This window comes from Euprymna scolopes, chromosome 4, assembly GCF_053919585.1.
Source record: "Euprymna scolopes isolate OS-2025 chromosome 4, ASM5391958v1, whole genome shotgun sequence".
Taxonomy (NCBI): domain Eukaryota; kingdom Metazoa; phylum Mollusca; class Cephalopoda; order Sepiida; family Sepiolidae; genus Euprymna; species Euprymna scolopes.
The window spans coordinates 67,671,564-67,698,732 of NC_136485.1; the positions used below are offsets into that span (position 1 = coordinate 67,671,564).

General features: G+C 33.0%; 1 protein-coding gene across 1 annotated transcript in view; it reads right to left on the reverse strand.

Moving 5' to 3' along the window:
* Positions 1-5,621: 5,621 nt before the first annotated feature.
* LOC145268210 (m7GpppN-mRNA hydrolase-like) overlaps positions 5,622-27,169 on the reverse strand; it is a 38,776-nt gene continuing 17,228 nt past the window's right edge. The window contains exons 3-9 of the mRNA XM_080123503.1: positions 22,668-22,795; positions 18,846-18,944; positions 14,857-15,009; positions 14,073-14,185; positions 12,211-12,610; positions 8,247-8,277; positions 5,622-7,480 (exon numbers count right to left, since the gene is read on the reverse strand). Coding sequence (XP_079979629.1) covers positions 7,389-7,480; positions 8,247-8,277; positions 12,211-12,610; positions 14,073-14,185; positions 14,857-15,009; positions 18,846-18,944; positions 22,668-22,795 — 1,016 coding nt within the window. The 3' untranslated portion in view covers positions 5,622-7,388. The remainder of the gene's footprint in view (positions 7,481-8,246; positions 8,278-12,210; positions 12,611-14,072; positions 14,186-14,856; positions 15,010-18,845; positions 18,945-22,667; positions 22,796-27,169) is intronic.

Genomic DNA, 27,169 nt, shown 5'->3' on the forward strand with positions numbered 1-27,169 from the left:
TTGAACCCTGATCTTCTGGCCTATTAGCGAACATTCTAACCATTATGTCAAAAATTGCAAAGAAATAGAAAGCAAAAATTTGTAAAAGAAACTGCTTATTGCTGGTCATAAATAAAGAAAAATGTTATCATTCAGACAAAAAAAAAAAAAAAAAAAACCCAAAGGATTACTTTTGTTATGGTAGCTGCTTATAACCAAGCCTCCAATATTAATAGACTGATGTTGCTAGCTTATATCGATTCTGATAAAATCAGGACAGAAAAAAAAAGAAAAATCGAGTCACAAACAATTAGTAGCAAGACCCTGTAAAAATTTGACCATTACTTAACTATCATCTTATTGTAAAAATATGTGTTAGCTAAATGTTAGCTTCAAGTTGATGACAACAGAATTCTATTTTATGCCATCTCATTCGATTGTGGAATAAATCATTTTCAAATTGGTGATTTTAATGGTTTAATTTTTTTGTAACAATTTAAATCTTTCAAAAATATTTTTTTTTTTTTTACAGCAAAAATAAATGTCAGTTGACTATTCTTTAAATAAAACAAATGCCATATAAGTCCTCGATAATGACAGTTCTATTTATAATGTCTTAGCCGATTTTGGAACAATTCATCTTAAAATAGATAAAAATAAACTTAATTTTTGGCAACCAGTGACACCAATTACTTCTTAATTACTTATTCATATTTGTCAACATGAAAATCTCATTTTTTTTTATATGGATATAGGTGATAAGAAACATATACATGAAATTACGTGCGTTATGACTTGTATTTCTTACAGTATGATTGTTTATAATTTCACAAATGCCTTTCTTTTTAAAACCCACAATTCTGATGTAACAATTCATGGCTGACTGAATGAGAACAATCTACTGTCAATAAACAAAAGGTTCAGTTTGAAATTCCATACATACATCAGAGTTCATCATAAAGATTTCAACTAGATGTTTTGGAATCCATAACGATACACCTGAATACAATGATGAAGATGAGAACAGAAGTTTAAATAATCCCAATCCTTAATTAAGTTTCAATAAAAATAAGCCAAAAAATTATTTTAATTCTGAGATTGTTCCATTTATAAGTGTGCATCAGTATAAAAAAAAAAAAAAAGAACTGCCAAGAACTGAATTAATTTTAATTATTTTTATTCTTTGAACTACCATTCTCATCTCAAGTATCATCTTCACAACATTTCAGTCGATGTAACTCTTTTTTAACCTTCAAGTGTATCTTGTTGAACTTGGGAATGCTTCCGTCAAACTCAGGAATTTGGATGGAATTTCGAATGAAACTCTTTATTTACTTCAGGATCCGTGGCGCAGTGGTTAGAATACTTGGAAAAAAATATCAATTGTAAAAGTGATATTCTCCTGAAGGGTCGATTCTCAGTGTGAGTGACAGAAAAAAACAATAGCGAATTACTTAAGATCTCTATCCAGTCATGGCTGACAGAACAAGAACATGTTACCTCCATGAGTAAATAAATGGTTCCGTTCAAAATTCCATCTAAATTCCTGAGTTCGACAAGATACACCTGAAGATGATCGGATGTTATATCAACTAAAACGGTGTGAAAATGACATTCAAGATGAGAACAGTAGTCCAATGAATCCAATACAAATAGCCAATCCTTATCTCAAAAATCCACTAACATAATTTTAATTAAAATGATTCAAGAAATTGTTTGATGCGAAGAAAATGAACAGTCATAGTGAATTAAAAATAGTTTTGCTTGAGCAAATGTTGCAGCAATGAGCAATCCAATTGCATCATCATGAGAAGACGTTAGATATGCGAAAACTTTTACATTAAAAACTTTTGTAGGCTTTTTTTTTTTACTTATCCACCACCACATTTTCCAAACTATCCTACCATCTACCATAACATTCCTCCTTACTTACCTTCCCCTCCATTACATATCAAAAACTTTTGTATGATTGAAAAAGTATGCTAACTTTCATGCACAGCCTTTAGAAATAGGTTTTCAATTCCACAAATATTTGTAATCAGTATACAGAAATGATTATGACCACGAATCGTTTTAAATTTGTTATGCATAACATGCAATATATATATGAGAATAATGGAAATAGTATTCCGACAAAATAGAGAAATAAAAAGGAACAAACCGCGTTATGTGTTCGTCAATGTTTCATCTTTATTTTGAGACTTCCTCTGGATGAATGAGATTAAGAAAAAAAAAAAAAAAAAAAAAAAAAAAGAAAAAAAAAAATCTTAATCTCATTCGTCCAGAGGAAGTCTCGAAATAAAGACGAAACGATGAACACATCTCGATTTGTTCCTTTTTATTTCTCTCTCTCTCTCTCTCTATATATATATATATGAAGCATAAAAACGATGTTCTTAATTTATTACATTTTATTTGAATAAAACGATCCTCCATTCTTTGTCACAAAAAAAAAAAAAAAAAAAAAAGATTCATTTTGCTTGTGACCAAGAGCGGAGAATCACTTTAAATATCCAAATAAAATATAAATTAAAAACAACATTGTTTTTATATGCTTCTTACACCTCCCATAACCTTGAAAATGCAATATATATCACAAAAGACACATACATAGAATCTACAACTTCATAGGGAGTTTATGCCTTTCAAATGTAAGTGTGCATACATACACTATCATGGATACTGAGCACTTTCACTTAATCAAATATTATATCTGCGCACAGATATGCACTAGTACAAACAGGAGTAAAGGTAATAAGCAATAAACAAAACACCTCAATCAGAGACAGAGTTTCTCCAATAGCTAACAATATCATAGTCGAACAATTAACTTTGATATTGGATAAAACTCAAGTTTTTTAACTTCATTTTTTACATACATTCACACATAAGCCAAATCTTTTTCTTTCCACCACCACCTAAACTTTATTAATGCTCTTTAACAAATATCCTTCCACCATCTTGCATTCTACAAATTATCCTACCATCCGTCATAACATTCCTCCTAACTTTTTTTCCTCTCCACCAGCTAGTATGCATTCCCTTTTTCTAAAACCAAACCTACTCCCGTTCACCCAAACAAAATTCTCTCACTTTAGCCATCGTGCATTTGGACTTTCTTTTCTGCCCACCCCAACATCCAACTTTATGTTGACTGTTCAATAAATGCTATTCTTGACAAAGTTTTGTAAATGAAATGAAGTAAGCATGAGTCTATATTAATTGTTTATTTATTCCTCTTATTCCGGTTTAAGGAACTACATTATCATTAATAGTTTCAAAGGACACTAGTCAATCTTCAGACTTTGATCAGTCTCAAAATTGTTATTGTAATACTCAAGTAAATTAGTCCTCTTATAGAATATTTAAATTAAATATGAAGGGAGTATATGTTAAGATATAAAAGGAGGTATAAAATACAAGACCTCCTTCAATATATACTCCCTTTATTTTTAATCTAAATGTTTATAAACCAGTTTTTATCTATACTTTACAATTTCTATACTTCTGACTGTTCTCTTTAGATGAGAAGCATTTAGCTTCAAAATGCCATGGTCTAAAGAGGTTTTTCTGAATTTTTCCTTATTGATCTGATGATATAAGGTTATATGTAACTTTTATACCTCATTTTTTTTATGTAATATAATTGTTTCTCTTAATAGTGTTGAGTTTTCTCCATCTTGATAAGTTTGCTTTGTTAAAGATATATTCTTTAATAACTTTATTGTGTGTGTGTATATATATATATATATATATATATATATACCAGCATGGATGCCCGGCGTTGCCCTGGTATTTGGAGGTGTATGTTGAGCAAAAAAAGCGGTCAATTTTTTAAACTTTGACTCCTATTATGACCCTTTAACATTTATTGTTTAGGGCTCTAAGCAAGTTATTAAGTTAGATCCATGTCCAAGGAACCTATATCTAAAATTTCAAGTGTTTAGACCAAAAATTGTCGGAGGAGTTTGGTAGAGTTCTCAAAGGTCAAATCGTTGAACTTTGACCCCTTAACAGCTAAATTTCCGGCCGACAACCGATCACATAGATTTTCCCAAATCTCAGTACCCTGTACATCAAATTTCGAGTCTGTAGGCTAAAAATTGACAGAGTTATTACGTAGGGAAATGTACACAGACAGACACACACACAGACACGTTCACTTTTATAGATAGATAGATAGATAGATAGATAGATAGATTCGTTTAACAAAAATATATACATATATATAAATATATATGGAAACAATTTTGTGTTTACTATAAACTTTTTTCACAAATATTATGCAAGTATAAATCATGTAGAATATCTGCATAAATATAATTACAGGTAATAGTTAACTAAAGATGATTATCCCATTTAAAAACTGAAGCAACTAATAGGGAATTAATTAAAATGAATGTTTAAAAGAATATGCAAATTAGCTAGATCGTTTGCTAGTGAATGCAATTCCACAACCAATAAGAAAATTGTATTTTCTTTTTAAATAAATTGAAAAGAGGGTTTTTAATATGAATATCGATACACACAAAAGAAAAACGAATTTATAGGAGTATATATATATATATATATATATATATATATATATATATATATATATACACACACACACACACAAATAACACCTATTTGATATTCCAAAATTCTTTTTACATATTCCTGTCAAAGACTAACCACTTCTGATTACGATAGTAAAGAGCTCAATAGATGGAAAAAAGGAAAAAGAGAAAAATAATGAGCCGGAATTAGATTTTGGATTTAAAACTACCCATATTAGAGATTTGGAATGCTTGACTTGTTTTTTTATATTTAAAGAATTGAGGTATTCATGTCTCATTAAGATACAACTAAAGTTAAAACATCTGATTTTCTTAAAAATAAAATTAACATATTTAATTTCCAACAAAATCCCTAGTACAAATTGACAGAAAAAAAAAAAAAAAAATTTCTCAAAATATCCTAATTTCTATAAAAGCTTGTGAAAATGTGCAAAGAAAAACACAAAAGATATCTACCTCATTAGGTCCAAGGAGATTGAAATAAGAATCCTGAGTTTCCCCCTTTTTTGGGGAGGTTAGATATTCCCCACGTTTATGAATGTTCTGTTTAAAAATTTGATGCAGAAAAGAGTAAAGAGAATTGGAAATTGTGTTTCATAAGATTCAGAAGAGCCTGTCTCTCGTGACGATAGCAACACTGAATGATACTGGAAGACTACTACTTGTGGAAGACATGGAGACGTGTGGATCAAAATAAAATGATGAAAGAATAAAAAAAAAAAGAAAAAAAAAAGAAAAAGATTACAACAGTAAGTTTAAATTTTAGGAGAAAAATCTAAAAGAATTGTAAGTAATATCAGTTTCGTTTTTTTTTTTTACAACGAAAATGGAAATGAAAAAAAAAAAAGAAAAAAAAAAGACTTTTTTAGTCGGACATTGTTAGTGAAGCAGACATTAAAACTTTTTAAAGATGAAGTTAAAAATAAAATTCAACCTTTTGTAAAACTGCATTGGTTTCAATCAAGACTAAATTAATTTGTTGAAACTTATTTAAAAAAGATAAAAAATACAATAACTAATAATATCCTGTTAGAAATGATAGAAATGCAAAAAAAAAAAAAAAAAAAAAAAAGAATTTTGGTGTTTCAATCGCAACAAGAAAGGACAGATCATTTCCATAAATTTTTTTATACTTAATAGTCAAAATTCCAAAAGAAGAAAAAAAAACAGAAAAAAGAAAAAGAAGCTTACTTTTAAACATGACAGCATTCTATTTTCGTTATTGAAACCTTTAGGTAAATTTTATCTTTAAAATAAAAACTTATTTTATATTTATATCCATATTATAGATGATACTATACAACGATAAATATAATTAGCCTGTTGACCAATGAAAAAAAATGGCGATTATCTTTCAAGTCCCTGAGCTGGATTGATTACTGACTTTTAAAAATCTGGCATCTCTATTCTATTGCCAATCTATTTACTGCTGTATAGTATGATTTATAAATATATTATACCCTTAAAAAAGGGCGTTTATTCCTTCTTATATAACACTTAAATCACACAATTGCAATAAACCCAATATAAAAAATAAGATTCTATAAATATAATTAGACACATGTTAACCGTCTACCATATTATTGCTTTCCTAAATATGATGCTTCCAGAGCCTATATAACTTGTATAGGACATATGTTTAAAATACAATCAACTAGACGTTTCTTAACATTGCTGCAGTGAACAACATCCTAAGAAACTTATCACTTTCCTTACCACCCCAAATACCGTCTGCTCTGTTGAGACGTTTTTAACCCATTTCAAATACGTAATCCCCTTTTTAATTCAACCGATTTTGTTCATGGCACATATCTATGCTTTCTTCCTTTTTTCTTTCTCTCTCTTTATATAATTATTTTTATAATTATATTTTCTCTCTCTAGTTCTCGTTTTCTTAATATTTACACGTCCCCAAAATATATCCTCTTATCATTTTAACATTCACCATCTGACAAAGCAGACAGGGAATTCCCCTGTCTGTAGAAACAACTGTAATGAACTAAGTTAATATCTTGAGGTTGTAAAATAAAAAAACATTCAGCTCTACTAACGTATTGAGCACTTTTTATCCCACTTATACCTCTAAGTATATATATATATATATATATATATATACATACACATATATACACACACACACACACCACAAAATAATATCCTATGTATAATTTTTCAGTATTTACTTCAACAGTGCCAAAGAAATATGTAGAGCTAGGTAGTTATATAAAAATATATCTATGTTAAGTAATTAACATAATGATCAATTGCCTGATGAGTTCCCTTGGGAATGAAACAGAAACATGTTGTTTACTAGTTATAATTACATCTTATCCTCTCTCTCTCATACATATGTAAAATATTTGAGAGTTATTTAGGAAATATTTTAAAAACCATCTAAAAAGATCATTTTATATCGGTTCTGATCTATCCACAATTTGAATTCATAACTAGTCAACTGCTTCGATTTAAAAAATATAAAGAACGATTAAAACAAAGTTTCCTGGAAGCAAAATTATCTAAATATATTTTTTAAAGATAATTTAGAATTAAATAATTTCCAACTGTTATTGATTTTCCAAACATTCTTGTCTGCTTTCAGAGAACCAGCCAGCAGTTCTCTGCATTTCTTAGTCTCACATAAAAGGAGATAGCAGATTCCTATCCACTTTATGCCATGATACGCTGCCGATAACCACCTGCCACGTTATAACTGTGTGCATACATCAACTTATTCCTTCCCACCCTTTAATCATTCCAGTGATCATTTCTGTTGCCAACATTTGGTACCTCGGATACAAAACTCCTCAGCAATACAAACAGAGAAGTGGTAAGTTTCTCTTGACAACAAACTCAGGGAAGCCCTGTCCAAATGGCCTCTAAATTCAGTCGGAAATTTGACCAAGCTGTTGCTTTGTTCAGCTCCAAATCATAGAGGCAGAATCCTAAAAAAAAAAAAAAAAAAAAAAAAAAAAATGGTGTTAAATATTGGTGGGTAAGTTAGTTAAATATTTAAAATATATTTGTTCAGGTAAATCTAGCGTGATATTGTAAAAAGAATGTCTTTAAGAAAAGAGATCATGAAGAGGCTATGGAGGTCAACCATACCTGGAAATAATCTAGTTCATGAGAATAGGAAGTGATAACAATAAAGTGGAAACAATGTCAGATATATGATTTGTTCTCCTCTTCTCAAACCTCTGACTTAGAAATCATACTAGAGACAGTAAAATTTTAATATATTTAACTATTTGATTATTGTATACAGACAGAAAAGTTCATCTTTATTTTATATTACTTCAAATAGAATCTGATTGATCTTTTTTCTTTTACATTAAAACATCTTGGATTAATAAAGAAAGACTTAAAAAATTACATAATCCTGGAATCAATATTCAACAAACACCATATTGAAGATAGGTTGTATTAATTTTTTTTTTTTTTTTTACATGGAGTTCACCACTTATCAAGGCCCTATCAAATTGGTTGTATCAATAAAGTGAGGTTTTAGTTCCACTATTTTCAATAACTACAGGCATCTTATTAACTGCTTGATAAAATGACTTGCTAATCAAATATGAATGACGTTTAAATGAAGCTGACAAAATAAAAAATAATCAAATGATTTTTAAATCCCCAAATAATTTCATTAAGCAATTAATGAAAATTTAAAAAAAATAAAATTTATTAAATATAAAAATTTCCTAATACCTGAATCAAATTCTTTCATTTTGTCTCGGCTCTGAAATTAAAAAAAAAATTAAGAAATTCATGTTATAAGAAAAAAAATATTAAAACAAAAACCAAAACAATGCAAGGTTGCCAAAATATTTAAACAATACACTTTATAAATGCAATTTATTTTTCTGAAAATTAAGTTTTATATTCTTTTTTGCATACTTATTTAAAAAACAAATGAGGTTGTTCCAAAAGTAAAGCCTCATATATTTTTTTAACTCAAAAAGTTTAAGATTTAAAAAGATGGGAGTGGTACCATGAAAATAAGCGACCTTTTGTGCTACACAATTTATTTTTGGTTCCCCTGACAAAAGGAATGTGAACCTGTAAATTCACCCTTGTCCATTCGTCCGCCCGCACTTTTCTCAATAACAAGGCCTTGAAATTTTTTGAAAAATTGCACAAACATTAAACATGATATGAATAAAAAAGTAACAGAATGGATTTTCCGGAAAAACTCTGGTTGCCCACCTAAGGGTGCCTTGCGGGTTAAAATGGCTAAAATTGACACTTTTGTGCTTATTAAAAAAAATTGATGTGTTGGATTTCTATATAATTTTGTTTGTCTATACTTCGCGATAACACTTGGGTGTGCCCCAAGTGCTCTTTTTAGGGCTAATAAAAACATTCCATTTTCGGGACTATTTTACCATATTTGCCCAAAATTTTGGGTGTATGCAGTTTTGCATGGTGCTGAACTCAAATTTAAATATGTTAAGGCTGTGGGGCTAAATTGGGTGAGTGGGGGGGTGAGAGACAGTCATTTCTTTTTTTTGCATGGTGCAGAATTCAAATTTACATATGTTAAGGACTAAAACTGCACCGTTTGATCATTTTCACCCGGATTCAACGTCCCATGGGGAGTTTTGGGGCTAAATGAAGGAGGTGGGGGAATGCTGAACTTAGTCATTTTTTTTTATGCCTCGTTCACTGTGGACTCATGGGGGACCATGCATACTTCAATTGTTCTACATAGTCACCACCATTTTCAATACACTTTTGCCAGGAATTCAATGACGAATCTGTTTCTAATGCATGTCTATGACAGGGCTTGCTTTCTTAGATTCTCACACTGTCAATATCTGTAATAGAAATGAAACCTTCAGGTCATGAATGCATAAATTCAGTCATCATAATAATGCAATTTGCAATCATTTCTGATCCATTTGGGCGAAATAAAAAATTGGAGGTATTAAGAAGTATCGCGTGGTTTGCTTGAAGTATTGTTAAAGAATGAAATATATTTTTGAAGGTTTACAATGCAGAAATGTACAAACATTATAAGTAGATAAAAAAATAAATGAATAATAAATAATTTTTTTTTATATTATTTTTTTTTATTTATAATTATTTATTTATCAACCTGAATTTTTTTTTTCAGCTGTGGATGGTACTTATTCCAAAGGCCCTTTCGGGTAATAACCCATCATCAGTGGAGAAATAAATCCTCTCTCTTGGCTGTAAATTGTAAAGTGGCTGTTTTGTTTAGATTTTAAATCCAAATGCTCAAAGATCAATTAATTCCGTTACATGTTCAGGGGAAATAATTCTTTTTTCTTTTCTTTTTATTTTAAATCCAAACGCTCAAAGTTTAGTTAATTCAGGGGAAGTAATTCATATTCTGTTTAAATGCTTATAACTGGTCATTGTCTAAATGTTTTTGTAAGATTTTAATTCGAATTTCTGTTTAATATGGTTATAAGTGGCCGTTGTTTTTTAAATGTTCTTGTAAGCAAATAGACGCTCTAGAGCTTCAATGATTATGTAAATGGTTAATGGAGGTGATTTTTTTTTTCACTTATCTATAGATATATGATCAAACTAGATAGAAATAGTAATTGTCTGTATTTTTGAGATGAGGAGTTTTCATTTATTGAGATGTAGGACTGACTTCTTCCTCATCTTGGTTGTTATAGTCACAACGTTTCGGCCGTTTTGCCCTCCAGTCTTCATCAGGTGTTTTGTATCGAACTGGGGAACCGTTTATTATTATTACGGGGGTACCGTGTTCGGACTCCAGCTAGGCTCTGGGACATAGTTGCTGATTCTCTGTTTTGAATGTTACTTTTCACTGCCTTCGTTCAGGATTGAACTCAGTACCTTTGGGTAACTGTAAACTTTGATACAACGTCTAGGACCACTTGGCCATATGTCACTAGGACAATTCTTAGTTGGTTTTTGTTAATGTTAAATCTATGTTGTTATTCAAAGTTTTCTCTCTATTAGAGGTGTCCAAATTGCATTCAGCTCTACGCTTGGTTTGCTCAGTAGGTTGTTATGTCCGAGCATGTGAGCTGTTTCTTTAAGTTTTCTCACTTTCCAGTGGGTCTCTCTGTTTATTATTTTTACTTCATCCCATAGGAGGCGATGGTCCCCCCCTCTCCATCCAGGCATGGTTGGCTAATAGATTAGTCGTACATACTCTGAATTGCTTGGCAGCTTATTTACTTGCATTTTATTTGGTACTAGCATTTCAGCCCGGTGTTGCCCAGGTGTTTGGAAGTGTATGTTGAGCAAAAAAGCAGTCAATTTTTTAAACTTTGACTCCTATTATGACACCTTAACATTTACTGTTTGGGTCTCAAATCAAGTTATTAAGTTAGATCCATGTCCAATGAATCTATATCTAAAATTACAAGTGTTTAGATCCAAAATTGTCGGAGGAGTTTGGTAGACTTCTCAAAGGTCAAATCGTTGAACTTTGACCCCTTAACAGCCAAATTTCTGGCCGAAAACAGATTACAATGATTTTCCCAAATCTCAGTACCCTATCAAATTTTGAGTCTGTAGACTTAAAATTGACAGAATTATTGCGTAGGGAAATGTATACAGACACGTTCACTTTTATAAATATATAGATTCTTTATTTTGAAACAATACTGTTGTTTTTTTTCCTAACAGATTTAAGTATCTATTTTTCAAAATATTTTCTCTTCAAAACAAAGGGAAGTAAGTCAGTATTAGACAAATACAAGTTAACTACCTTCTTAAAAAAAGAAATAATAGCTATATATAGATCAAATAGATTATTTACTGAATGGAATTAATTCAAATTACATTCTTAACATAGAACGTTTTACAAATTAAAATGCCTGTTCAGATTAAATATTAATTTTGTAGGAATAAATTTATGCGTAAATTTTAAGTATTTACTTCAACAGTGCTCAATATGTATGTTGAGCTAGGTAGTAAGTTATAAAATATATATGGCGATTAAGCTACATTAAGTTTCATCCATGCTAGGATTCTTCAGGCTTATGCAAGAATTTTGTGGTTGTCTCACATTTTTATATATGCACCTATTATTGCTAAATATAGAATTCACTCTTAAACTAACCGATCATTATGAATTTTGAGGCACAATTGATAGGCATAAAATGTTGTAATGTGCACTATATTTAGTTTTAGTTTTATGCAAAGAGTAAAAAGGGAATGGAAGCCTTTTGTGACAAATCAGCTACAGTTTGTGAAATCTTAAAAATAGATATTAAACATAAATTAATGACATTCCCTAAATTAGTTTCTTTAGGGGGACACAATATAGGCACAATCTCCCATTTCAAAATTCTAATATATCAGATTAGCCAAATATGTCAGATTTCCCAGATTATATTTTATTTTCTTAATATGAACCAACATTCAAATTGCACTTAAGGGAACAACGAGGATACTAAAAAGAGCTCTCGGTTGGTTTCAATAAAAAGCAGGGCAATGGCAGCTGGTTTGGCTGCTCCATACCCAACGTTACAATCTTCAAAGGAAGAAAATTAAAAAAAATAAATAAAGAAATTCAAGATAAAATGGCTATTTAGAATATAATATTGATTTTGTAGGAAGAAAACTATTTATGACAAAAGTCGAAAATCTAATTTAATTTTATATACAAGATGAAAAGCTGCAATAATGGAGAGTAAAGAAAGCAGAAAGCATTACTTACCAAAATCTTTTTATAATTCTGCTTTGGTGATGCACTGTGTTGGGCTTTATTCTTATGATATTTGTGCCCATTCTTTGTTGAATCGGAAATTGTAAGATGGTTGCCAACTTCAACACTATTGCTACAACTATTGTTCATTTTGTTGCCATTGGTTTTAAAACCATTGCCACCCGACAAAGGAGTTGACTTGCAATCTCTCAGCTTATGATATTCGTGGTAATCTGCGTAGATTTGCTGATTGTAGTTCTGTTGCTGTTTCATTCTTTGTTTGTCTGTAAGCTGACGGACATTTCCTGGAGCTGGCGCAATCACCCCATTCATTTCAACATGGCTGCCAATCAATTGCGATTTCAGATCAACATTTTGTTGTTTCTTATTTGCAATCCATTTTTTTAAAGGTCTGAAATTAGAAGAAACCAATAGAGAGAGATTCTGAAATGTTTTAATTAATAATCTAGTAATCAACTGTGACACAATGATAAGCGCTCTTTTGGGCAAGTTGGAGCTCTCCAGATTTATAAGCCTTTTGCGTGACTTTCTCTGTACTTGCAGGGAGACAAATAAAATCAAGAAGGTATTATTGCATTAGTGGTGTGATGACACTACACTTCCAAATGTAAGCGCTGCATCAGAAAGTCAAGTTGATTATAAAAAAAATCACTGGTGAGGTTGGTGGGTGCATCAGATGGGACAAAGGTCAAATCAACTGATACCCCGATTGATTTACTTAATAACAATATTTATCTTTTTCTTTTGCATATGTAGTCATGTTTCTCTCATTTTTGTCACCACGAGGGAGAACGAGCAGTTGGAATTTTGATTCCGTTCACGTACAAAGCTAACTATTGAGTTGTATACAATTCTTTGAAGTGAGTAAATACATTTTATATTTTCATATTAAAACAATGTTTTGTTCACTCCTCTTAAACAAGTGTTTGATTTCAACAGTCGGTTCTCTCAGCCCAGATAATTCTCTGGAGAGAATTAATGATACTGATAATCCTACGAGAGACCAGTCACATCTTTAGATGGGATTAACCCCTGCATTTACAAAGGGATGTGCCTATTATTTACAACTGGGAAGCTGATAGTGTCATACGAGGAAGAGCCGTTTGCATAGTACAGACACACCAAATTGCATCCCCCCCAGCTGTGGATAGTACTACTGGGAGTACTAGCATACCATGATAAGTTTTGGTTTTAAAATTTCATTTGGTAACAATTTTGTAATGCTTTACAAACATATTTATAATAACTCAAACATAAAAGGATTTATTACTACTAGCACAACCTGTGGAAATTCCAGGGTAAGCATGAAAACATTATCACATATGAAAACACTAGTGGGGATGCCCAGTGTTGCCTGGGTGTTTATATTTGTGTGTGGAGGGGGGAAAAAAAGGCTTGAAGTCACACAGCAAAGAAGGAAAAGAATGTGAAAAAAAGAAAAAGTGCTAGTAGATAGGTAGGCAGGCTCAACAAGCAGCAAAACCCACTCCTTCTCTTTAGAGGTTTCCAGATGCCAGGATATTTACTCAAAGTTTCTTTCTTTGTATAGCTTGTATTTGGAATTACCTTCTGATCGTTTCTATAATTGTACCAACATGCAGAAATTTTTATGTAATATGACAAGCATCTCTTTGCATGACTGCCCATTTAGGATGCCTTTATAAATATGACCGCAATTCATAGTAATCACCCCCAATGTCTCAGTAGTAGTGTGCTTGTTTGAGGTGAATTGAAAAAAAACAAAAAAAACAGTAAACTAAATATATGGAAGCATGAAAATTTTTAAATTCACGCAAAAACATTTCAATTTAATAAAAATGCGATAATAAAAGGCAAAAACTTATTCCACTTACTTTATAAAAGGAATCACCGTGAAAAAGTTATTGGAATTGATGTTGAGTTGTGTTCGACATATTTGGTCCTTTTTGTGGGCAGGCAGAGCATCTACAGGAAACCACTGCATGCACTGAAATTATATAAAAAAGAAAAAAGAAAGAAAAAAAAAACTTAAAAAGAAAATTTTTAATTTTTTTTTAAAATTTCCAAACAAAAAAAAAATTAAAAAAAATAAAATAAATATAAGAGAAAAAAATATCAAAAAAGAAAAGAAAATCAAGAAAATAAAAAAAAAAATTCAGAAAAGAAAATAAAAGTTTTAAGAGAAGAAAAAAAATTTAAAGAAAAATTAAAATTTAAGAAAAAATAATCTATGGCTTTTTACTGGCTGAAGCTATACATTCCCAGATATATTCAACAAAACCAGTATTTATTTATACATTACTTACAAATCTCTATACTATCGTTTACCCTGGCAATACATTTCGCTTGTGTTCCTAACTGTAATTATGTATCAGGTTCTATTATATCCATCTTCTGTTTGTCTTTAACAAGCCTTCTCTATGACTAAGAAATATAAATTCAACCACTTCTTTATGCCTATTCATCTTTTTATTTCAATCTTGTGTGTACTTAAAACAAACACAAGATGGCAGTGCTTGTGTTGGAGAAGAGACTCCAGCATGTGTTACTAAAAGCTTAAAACTAAAATATAAAATATCTTTATTTTTAGAAGAAAAGAGAAAATCGTTTTCGGTGCAGAGAAAAAAATTTGAATTGTTAACAAATGAATGTACTTACTTTAATTTCTTTTCTCGTTTTGGTTTGGAATTTTGTGTCCAGTGAAACACCAGCAATGATGTAAAGCCGAGTCAGTTGATCGTACATCTGATTCTCTATGTAATCATTGGCATTGATCAGCTCACTGATATTAAAGCCAGTTTCTTCAAATACCTATAATAATAATAGTATGTAAAACAATAACACCAGTATGTAAAATAATAATAATCATAACAGTAATAACACTCAATAATTATAATACATAGAACAATAATAGTAATAATAATCATAATAATGATAATACCTAGAACAAAAATAATAACTATAATAATGATAACAATACGGAGAACAATAACATCTAGAACAACTACAATAATAATAATACCTAAAATAATAAAACCTAAAAAATAATGATAATAATACTTAGAACAAGGGTAGTATTTAGTTAGTAAGAACATTTTTTTTTTTGATAGGGGATTAGTACTAACTTGAGAATCTTATTTTAATTTTAGTTTCTTTAATAATTTTTTAAACTATAGTTTGCTTTTTACCATTTTTTTTCTACGTGTATGATTTTGAAAGTTAGCTTGACAAAAATTGGTTGGAGGTACGGTAAGGTGGAGGCTGCAGTCAATTCGTGGCTTCCTAGGAAACTTTCCTTAAAGGGTAGAGCTGAGGCGTGCGCCACTTACGTCTTTCCTCTCATCCTTTACCGACTGGCCGTACTTCCCCTGCCTGCACAACACCTAACAGCTCTTGTCGAACTCTTGTCCTCACTTCTTTGGGACAGAGGAAGACACTGGGTGAGCAGACAGGTCTGTATTCAACGTCCGTGTGAGGGAGGCTTGGGAATGCCGGACTTGAAGTGTCATCGAGACGCTGAGAGGCTGGCCTTCCTGAGCCACTATATGCAAGATGACCAACCGTGGCACCCCGTGGTTACTGCCGCCTTCCCTGACCTCGTTCTTGACCCTTCTATTGAGAGCCGTCGCAGGCCGCGGGGAGAATCTGCCTACATGAAAGAGTGCCGAGCCGCGCTAAAACGACTACCAAGGTCCAGCGACCTTGTGACTGCTACCCGTATGGAACTCCACAGGGATCTAGTGAAGGGGGCTGCTGACGACCCGCTATGCGCGCGTTTGGGTTGGCAGCAGAGTGAGATCCGCTCCGCGTGGATCTGGGTGTCAGGTTCAAGTCATCTGAACAATTCGGAGTTCTCTCTTACCTGGCGATTAGCCCGAAATGCACTTCTACTCAACAATGTACAATGCAGTTCTGGGTTTTTGAAGTCGCCTGATTGTCCCCGTTGTGGGACAACGGCCGTAGAAACGACTGATCATGCTTTCTTCGATTGTTGCAAACTCCGCTGGTACTGGTCGTATGTCAGTGAGGTGACGGCTCGCATTGATCCTGAGCATCCTCGCCCAATTACTGTATCCAATGTCGTGGACAATGTGAGGCCACCGTGGAACCGGGAAAGACAAATAGTCTATGTTACAATCCTGGCCGTGGCGAGAATGGTGATTTGGACGTCACGTCTGCAAGGTTGCCGGGGGGGGGGGTGTTGTCTTTTTCTGATCAGGATCTGATTGCTTTCTTTAAACACCAACTACGGGTGAAGATCAGATGTGATAGAAGAAGGCTGCATCGCGTGTCATTTGACAGAAAATGGATACATGTAGTAAGTCTGTGTGTACGAAGAGGAGCCAAATTTGAATACGTGTTCCCCACCTAGGTGTGGAACGCGCAGTTCCGTAAAGTAAGATTTAAGAAATAGCCTCTCAGCTAGCTGAGTGTGTGTTCCATCCCTCTCTGATTAGGAAGCCTCCAAGATCCCCACCCCCTTTTTCTTGCAATTTTTGTTTTCACCCCCTCTAAATTTCCCTCATCTTGGAGAGAAAGAAATACAAACTAACCCCCATTCCTTACCCACAAAATTTTCTTTTCTCCATTCACCCCCATCTAGAGGGCATCCCCACTTAGAGACGGACCCACAGAAGCCAGGTTCCTTTTACAAACCTAGTGGAACGGGCAGTCTATCAACTAGACGGGGTTGGGAGGGTCCTACTAATCCCCCCCCCCCCCGACACGAATGAATTATTGTACCATTTTTATTGTTATCTTTTTTTGTTTTTACACGTCAATAAAAAATATTTTAAAAATTGGGAGTTAAGTAGGATGTCTCCCAGTATGAAAGGGTGAATGTGGTATTATGGTGAAAGATACTAGCTGGGAGAAACTTTTGATTTTGTTTAGTTCTGGAGTGACAAGGATGACCAACGACACCCACAATCCCCCCCTTTTGAGTTGGCCATGTGCCTAAGTTTTTTGTTCATTGTTGATTTTCAATGTATTTTTAACATGAATAAAGGATTTAATATCTCAAAGTGTAGTATCTGTTCTTACTAGATGCTGTACTTATGTTTTTAACTTTGTGATATAAAGTGGGGGATCACTTTTCTGTATTAATTTAATGTAAAATGATCACCCACTTTACAACCAGTCAGTCTCAAGCCATTCAAAGTTTTCATTCTCCAGATCATTCAAATTGTTTTTGAAGGATTCCAGTTATTTTTTTAAGCATTAAAGTAATTCTTAAGGTCATTCACTTCATCCTTAAGTTCATCAAAGTCATTCTAAGTCATTTCAGCCCATTTTTCGGTCATTTTAGTTTATCTTTAAGAATTTCATGTCAATCCCACATTCATGCATTCATTCATTACACGAGAGTATGCGACTAATGGTTATCGGCCTTGTTTTTTACGAATCTACTTTTGATTGCATAAAAAAAGCTCAAATCACAGTACAAAAAACAAAAAAATCACTTTAGAGGATTTGCATATATTACTAAAACAAATTTCTTCCGCTTTTTCAACACCTTTCAGAAACAACACACATACTTTTGACACATCATGGCTAGGTCTTTTAGAGATGTAAGCCCTTAACAGATGCAATGGGAGGGACATACATTAACTAGTAAGCATAGTCACTGCATCCACACACTTCTAAACGAATGCATGTGCACAGTTCATATACACACTCCTTTACTGTCAAAATATGCTAACATATGACTATCTCATTTATTTACATAAAATTCATGCGACACCAGCCGAAACAAACATGGCTACTCAATTTCTCTTTACAAACAAACACATTTTTCACCTAGAATGTTCTTAGATTTTTTTTGAACTCACAACCTTTACCAACTATTCATTTTTGATAGTCTTAAAAAAAATTTTCAATAAAAATTATTTTGTATGGATAAACTTTGTCAGTTTTTCTTTTGATAATATATTTCCAACAGTTTAATTATTATTGCATCATTTGGTCCTTAAATTATTAGACCAAATTGTTATACAACTATAATTATGATATTTTAATTGATTGAGATTGTCGGACTGACTTCCTCATTTTGGTTGTTATAGTCACAACGTTTTGGCCGTTTTGCCCTCCGGCCTTCATCAGGTGTTTTTTTTGTATCGAACTGGGGAACAGACAATTACTATTTTAATTGATTTATAAAATTATGGAATGCAAATAAACTGTCAATTACATGATTTGCAGAAAATTTTATAGCTAAACTAATTATTTGATAGCTTAAATGTAAAGAAACTAGTTTCAAATTTTGAGATTGCAAAGTAATTCTGTCTATTTATTTTAATAACACCAGAGGCAAAGAGAAGGAATAATTTTGTATTGCTTAAAGATGTGCAAATTTCTAATCTGCAATGTTTGACCATCTTGAAAAGTAGCATTTAAAGACAAAATAATGTGAGGTATCATCTTTGTAGGAAATTGAGGAGCAGCATCCCTAGGAGAATGAGCAAGTTTATTGCACCTAACAAGGTTTGTATGCACCAGGGACAAAAGATGCTTATTACAAATCATCTTTTAGAAAACTTTGAAATATTTATATCAGGATTTTAACATAGATTTAATTATTTTCATTTAATCCTGGTTTCAAAATAATTAACTCGGATGAAAAAAAAAAAAAAATCACCATGACTTACCTCTCGCACAGCACATTCTTGTTCAGTTTCCTCTTCATTGATTTTACCTTTAGGAAAACCCCAACTTGACTTGGCCCAGTAGCCCTGCACCAGCAGACACTACAGAAAATTCAAAATATAGCAATGGTAGAGGATCAAAAGTAATTAAGAGTTGCAAAAAAAGATTAGTTTAAAAAAGTTTATATTTATTTTACTTGGTATTTATGTCTTAATATTTATTGCAGTTTAACACCAACCTTAACTGCAGAATTTGGCTAGATTGGGAAAAAGTTTGCACAACATGTTAAATGTGCAACCGATAGGCATAACAAAAAATACTCAACTATAATTGCAGGGTGGAACGATAAAATTGTCACCCTAGAAAAGACGGCACGATTCCATTTCTGTTTGATGAAAACCCATTGTCTTTTTGTTGCAGACAATCTAATTGTTGACTAGTTCTGTATAAATCGCAAGAGTGATAGGAGCCTTGTATCATGTCTGAAAATAATACAATGTTCAACCAGCAAAATCGGAGATGTGTCACTCTACAACTCATGCTCTCTGCCAATCCAAGGTATGACAACAGGACCATTGTCAGCACCCTCAAAATGCATTGCTGGATTGTCACAAATAACAGGGGCATGCCAAGGGTGATGAAAACAATTTCTGGCCAGTTTTGGTCTTTGGTGTGGTCTCAAGTGAGGGCCACCTCGCATCTTTGAAATCGGCTTGAAGGATGTGTTGCAGAGTGTGGTGATCCCCTGGTGAAATCAGGTGGCTGCTGGCAGATCCTGGGTATGGCATCAGGACTTGGCGCCGACCCACAAGTCCAAAGACACCCAGAAGAAGAGGCTTCAGAAGGTGCTACAATTTTGTACCCGTCTCTTACTGGCCCTCCTCCTCCTCTCCCAAACTGAACCCGCTGGACTACTTCAGTTGGTAATACAGGGTGACCCCCCCCCCCCCAAAAAAAAACAGAGGACATTCAATTGTTTTTCTGAGCATTTTACAGTCAACGGAGAAAAAAAGGCCAAAGACCCTAGTGTTTTGATGTGATCTTTTGAATATAATAAACTAGTTATGACCAAAGTTTCATAAACGAGGCCTAATTAGAGTTGGTTTTTTGGGGTCACCCTGTACATTGAGAACATCACCAACATGACTTCCCACAACCACCATCTGTCGAGCTCCTACCGGCACTTGTAGAAAAGACATGCTCCCAATTTAACTATTTTGAGAAAATTAAAATTTTTTAAAAATGTAATTTTGTATTAAATTATATTGTTAATGTTACAATTGTGCATGCAAAATGTTAGTGTTTTATACACAGAGTGGCCATATAAATTTTGAAAACTTTTCTGAATTGATAGTTTGATAAAAGAATCTTATGTTTATTTTTGCAGCTAAACGATTAAAAAATGTGATTCATGTAAAAAAAACAAAAACATTTAATTCAACACGATTTGTAGTATTTGGACTATTGTTCTCATCTTGAATATTATTTTCACGTTTCAATCGATGTAACCAGCAACAGGTGTATCTTGTCAAACCCGGGAATCTGCACTGAATCTTTAAATGGGACTTTTTATTTAATCTATGTGAATAACATGCTCTCATCATGTCAGCCATGACAGGGTAGAACTCTTAAAGAATTTGAAATTATATTCTTAATATTGTCCACATTGAAGATTGAACCTTCAATCTCCAGAAGAGCGTCACTTCAACTGAATTTTACCTGGTCATGACTGACAGAACAAGCGTATGCTACCCTGCGGATTAAATAAAAGGTTTCGTTCAAATTTCTGTGCAAATTCCAGAGTTCGACACAATCCATTTGAAGGTTACATCAGTTGAAACGTTGTGAGAATGACAGTCAAGATAGGAACAATAATGCAAATAATTTAAATAATATAAATTATCAATCCTCATCTAAAAAATTCAGAAACATGAATTCAACACAAGTTCTGTTGATATCACTTAATTAGAATCGTTCTTTAACATTGTGGAGCATTCCAATAGCTTTGTACAGCACTGGTGAACGTACTCATTTTTATAAAAAAACTAGCAGTTCTCGCTAACCGGTGTTGCTCGGTGGCAGCATAAGTTTAAATGGAATAAATAATATTACGTTTCTGAATTGGACCTGTGGCGCAGTGGTTAGAGTACTGGGAAAAATCAATTGTAAAAGTGATATTCTCCTGAAGGTTGAAAGTTCAATCCTCAGTGTGGGGGACTGAAATATACATTTGCGAATTACTTAAGACCTCTATCAAGTCATGGCTGACGGAACAAGAGCATGCTACCCCTGTGAAGTTAATAAAGGGTTCCGCTTGAAACTCCGTCCAAATTCCCGAGTTCGACAAGATGCACCTGAAGAAGGTTGGAGGTTATATCGATCGAAACATTGCGAATATCACACTCAAGCTGAGAACAGTAGTCCGATGAATAATAATACGGAATAAATGATGTATAACAATGTGCGGCAATTGAACTGCCGTAGTGAATTAGGGTTGCGGTGTTCATTTTTTGTATTTTTGTGTATATTTGAGAATAATAGAATGTCATCGTTGCAGCCAATGAAAATAGGCGGACTGTTATGGGGGAGAAATCAGTATTTTTGAATAGCGAAGTGTACTGGTAGTTGTAAGTGTATGAATGTACAATCCAGTTAATAACAGTGTCAAGTCAACATAGTCATAATGGTTATAGAAGTACCCGGCCCTGTTTGGGAGAGTGGGAGGACTTTTCAGTTAGAAGTAGAAATATGAGCTACTTCGTCTTTAGGTCTTGACAATCGTGATGATGTCACTACTAAGAAATAAGATAAGATTTTATTTTATCGAATAAATGTGTCTGTAACTGCGTTCATAAGTTACATAAGATGGTGGGTAAAAGTTTACATGAAATAAATTTGTATGTGGGATCTGTCATTGCAAACCTATCATAATTTGGTCCAGAGGAGAATTTCTGCAATCAAATTATATAGATTAGTTAAATGGTGCTTCTTGACATAACACTCCCCAGTAAATATGTTTAATAAAATTCGAACTTCGGATACTAGTTCATACCCTCATTGATTTTGCCTTTAGAAAAGCGCCAACTTGACTTGGTCCAGTATAGATTTTATAATACAATTTGTATGATTGGGATTATTCAGATAACTGTTCTTCATGGTTATTCATACGTTTTGACCAATGTAATCTCTGATCATCTCAAGGTGTATCTTGTCAAACTTGAGAATCTGAACGTAATTTTAAAAGAAACCCTTTATTTAATCCATAAATGCTTTCATTCTGTCAGCTATGAGCAAGTAGAAGTCTTAAGTAATTTGAAATTGTATTATGAGAAGATTGAACCTTTAACCTCTAAGAAAGTGTCACAACTAAATTTTACCTAGTACTTTATCCGTTACACTATGGATCTTTGTGGACAATTTGAAAATGAATTTTGGGAGCCTTAAACTTATTCTCGTACAATCTTAATATTTATCACTATATAGTATACATGTTTTTTCTTCTTTTTCCGAATAATACAAATTCAAATATTTGCTTTATTTATTGATAAAATATTCAGCTACCAATTTTATGTTAAGACTATTGCTTTAAAAAGATAAAAATTATTAGTATATTCAATAAAGACGCTTTCATTTAAAGATTAGCTATCAATATTCTAATACATTATTCAAAGTGAAATATTATTAACGAATTATAGATGGATGAAGAGAGAACCATGGAATTTCCATAGGTCCCACTAATAATAATGATTGACATAAAGTTCAAAACAAAACCATTTAACTTTATAATTATGTTCAATAAAGCAATAAAATAAAATCACACTTACAAATTTTATTTCTGGATCCAATATGATGGCGCCATAAGTGGGCACACTCATTTTATACTGCTTCCAGTCTTCAAGACGTTTGTCCACTTCTTCAGCATATTGGTTCAGGAATGGACAGTGGCGAAAAACTATACAAGATGGTTAAAGAACAATAGAAACAAAAAGGATGACTTGACAATTATCAAGATAAGGGAGACAAATCATAATTTGTTTAGGAGCAAAGTATAGTATCTGTTCTGATGATACTACACTTAATGTTTTCTGTCCTTGGTCAATGAAGGAGAAATCCTTCTAGACTGAAGCAAGTTTTACTTTTGTTCTGATCCAAAGTGCCCCTTTTGAGAAGCTGGATGAAAGATTTTGAGAAAATGAACAGAGAAAATTGAGGGTATGTCCAGGACGATCACATCAACAGAGAGGGAGCTGTTGTGCCTCTTTTGGCCATGCTCTGTCGAGCTTAGGTATGGCTGTACAGTTTTAGTAGGTCAATCCTCCCAGGATTTACCTTCTTGCGCTTTGAGCAAAAGTTAATTTCTTGCTAACTGCCTGACGTGTCTATACCAGAATATACCAACAGAGCTGCTCAGGCATTTTTTGATGGGCACTGACCTTTCAATCACCACTTTCTGATCTTGTGTCATGTCTTTTTGTGGTGGAAGGGAAATATAAAAAAAAAAGTAAAAATGAGTGAATGATAGATAATTGAAGAACTTCCAATATTATTACGTTGACAAGAAGGCTCTTGCGGAATTTTTAATTTTGATTTTAAATGATGTATTTGCTAATAAGTTTTTGTTATAATACCTTTACTTTATATCATTTGAAAGAACGCTTTTCGCTCTATCATTTAAATTACAATTGTTTTAAAACAATTGTTTTCTTTTCAGAATGTTGAATGTAAGATGGAAAAAAAGCCAATTCACAGAATTTTTTTATTTCAAGTCAAATTAGGCCGAAAAGCTGCTGAAACAGCTTGCTGTATCAACGAAGCATTTGGCCCAGGAACCACTACTGAATGCACAACACAATGGTGGCTTAAGAAATTTCATGGCGGCGACGAGAGTCTTGAAGAGGAGTGTAGTTGTCGGCTAACGAATGTTCATGATCAATTAAGAGCCTTAGTCGATGCCAATCCACGCAAAACTCTCCGAGAACTTGCTTTTGAATTAGATGTAATGTATAAGACAATTTCCAACCACTTGATCGGAAAGATAAAAAAAACTTGATAAATGGGTGCCTCACAGATTGAATGACAATCAAAAGAAATGGCGTTATGAAGTATCATCTTATCCTTCTTTTATGCAATAAGAATAACCAATTTCTTGACCGGGTGGTAACTTGTGATGGAAAGTGGATTCTTTATGACAACCGGAGACACTCAGCTTAGTGGTTAGACACTGACAAAGCTCCACAACACTTCCTGAAGCCAAAGTTGCCCTAAAAGAAGGTAATGCTGACTGTTTGGTGGTCTGCGACCGATCTCATCCATTACAGGTTTTTGAATGCAGGCAAAACCATTATGGAGAAGTACTGTCAACAAACAGGTGAAATGCATCAGAAACTTTGATTACAAAACCCAGCATTAGTCCACAGTAAAGGTCCAATTCTTCTGAGACAATGGCCAACCGCACATTGCTAACCCGACCCTGCAGAAGTTGAACAAATTGGGTTACGAAACTCCGCCTAATCCGCCGTACTATCAAGACCTCTCAGCTACCGATTACCACTTTTTCAAGCATCTTGACAACTTTCTGCGTGAGAAATGCTTCAAAAACTTAAGTGACATAAAAAACGCCTTCAGCGACCTCATTGCCATCAGAATGCCAGATTTTTACGTTACTGGCATAAATACACTTGTTTTACGTTGGCAAAAGGGTGTTGATTCTGATGGTGCTTATTTTGATCAATAATTTTTTTGTTTAAGCCAAGATATGTTCATTGGATTTTAAAAGTTAAAAACTGCAAGAACTTTGTCAACCTGATAACAAGTGAAATAAATTAGAAACCTTAAAATAGGGAAAATTCCACGGATTGACAATATTTGTTTGGAACATTAGAGGGAGTTGCTAAACAAAGCAACAAACCATCTTTTCATACAAATTTACAAACCAAACAGATTCCTTCTAAGTTTAAAGAAGCAATGCATTATATTAAGAAATCACAGCATTTTGAAGGTTTACATACATTTGGTCTTGTCTAGAAGGAATAGTAGAAGGGTGCGGAAAAAGAGATAAACGTATGTTCCTGAACTTCTGGATAAATCAATCAGAGAAATTAGTAAGAGACAGGAAGTCCTAGAGAGCTAATACAGAATAGATATTTTACAGGAAAAAAAAAAAAAAAGGGAAAGAAAACTTCTTTTTAAACTTATATTCACTTCAATCAAGGCATGTTGCAACTGAGACATAAATGACTTTTGTGAATTAGGGGCATCCTAAGTGGGAAGTTGTTAGTTTACATTACATTTAAATTTCTGAATGTTGATATAGGGGAGAAACAAGGAAAAAGGAAGGAATTCCAAAGGTAAGCAGTTTGAGGAAAAAAGCTATTAGAGTAAAAAGCTTTCTGGTATCTGGCGATATCTACACAGTGAAGGGGTGGGATTTTGCTGATTGTAGGATTGGTCAGGGGATATGTGTTGATTAGAAAAATACGTTTTTTGTTTAAACAGATATAAATCATTGGGTATTATTAAAAACTTGCACTCTGTACTACTTCTAAAAATAAAAATGAAATTCTATGATTTTAGATGATAACATGTATATAACCGGAAAATAAACCATAAAAATAACATGAAAAACAATATTTTAAACTTTAAAGTGGGGGGAGGGGGCATTTTCACATATAAATTTTGTGTAAAAGTATTACATCCCTACAGGCCGCAAAGTAGTAATGATCATCCACTTCAGGACCAGAGAGTATTTATAAGGACTGATCATCAAAAACGTTATCATATATGAAAGTGTATGATTATTTTATGTTAAATTTACATGCAAAAATGTTCCTCACTCTAAAATAGTTTTTTTAAAAAATTTTTTTTTTAAATTTCTATTTTCATCATTTACTTTTTCAAGTTATTTACATACTAGCGGGGGTACCCGGCGTTGCCCGAGTGTTTGTTTCCGGGACGGGGGGGGGGGGGGGGAGTTTAAAAAAATGTTATGGTAGGTAAGTAGGAAGGATCAAACCCGGAGTCATGAGTAAAAGTAGGAAAATAAAGTGTGAAAAAAAAAACATCTGCAACGTTAACAGTTCGGCCACCAAGAAAAGTCCATTCCAGTTGTTTAGGAAAAAAAAAAATAAAAATACGACTACGGTAGGTCGGCGCGAACGTGATAATATAATATGAATTTTCCAGCACACTAACCACTACGCCACAGAGCACTGCAGCTTAGTTTAGTGATTTTAAATAACTTCACATGAAAGAACTACGAAGCCAAACCGGTGTTCTCTTCTCAACTGTTCCTTGTGAACGATCCCCAAACGGTGTTAAGTGGTGGCAGGGGGAGGAGGAATTTATTAGAGAGAAAATATTTTACCACTTCCATTGATCTTAACCGATTTTGGCCGTAACTTCTCAGCAGAAAAAGTATAGAAATCTAAGATTATCGAGGAATTTGAGAAATAATAAGCCTATAACACACCTCAGATATTGTTCTGCCGTTTGTGCATATTATATTTGCATGAAATATCTTGATTTTGAATCCTATTAAGGTCAAAATCCGACGGGAAAAAATGAGTTCATTTTATTTATAGAGATAATCACCTGAAAAACAATGCACTCATTTTTGGAGTGGGTAGATGAGGGAGTTTGGTGAACCAAGAAAGGGTGCAAGACTCTAGTTTAGCCAGTCATTGTCTCTAAACAAATATATTAAATAAAGATCAATTTCAGGGGGGTTGGTAGGATTGCTGATTTCATTTGGTACTCTTGCAGAATTTGATCCGGATCCTTGGGATTTTCAGTCAATTATGGATCGGGTTCGATTGCCAATCACTGAATTAAGCCAAGCGTTATTCAAATGTTGAAACGCTAAATCGACAATTGTTTTTTTTGTGTAAAATATCTAATTCTTAAAATTATTTTTTGGATGAGAGGTGGTATTTTTTTAACATTTGTTAATAAAACAATTTGTAAATTTTCTTGAAAAAACTTGTGTACTTTCACCTAACAATTTACGGTTTTCTATAAAAATCATTTTTATATATATATATATATATATATATATATATATATATATAACAAAAAAAAAAAACAGTATTTTTTTTTTCACGACAGTAGCCAGTGTAGTATAAACACCTCCAACCTCATGTTAAGAAGTGCTTTCGGAAATAAACACCCTCAACCTTCCCATGTTAAGAAGTGCTTTCGAGGTTGGGAGTGTTTATTCTGAAACGGTTTTTAATGCATAGAAGTTGGGTGTTCATACTATGCGAGGTTAAGTATAAAAAATACCAAAAGAACTTCTGCTTACCAAACTTTTGTTGATAAAAATATATAC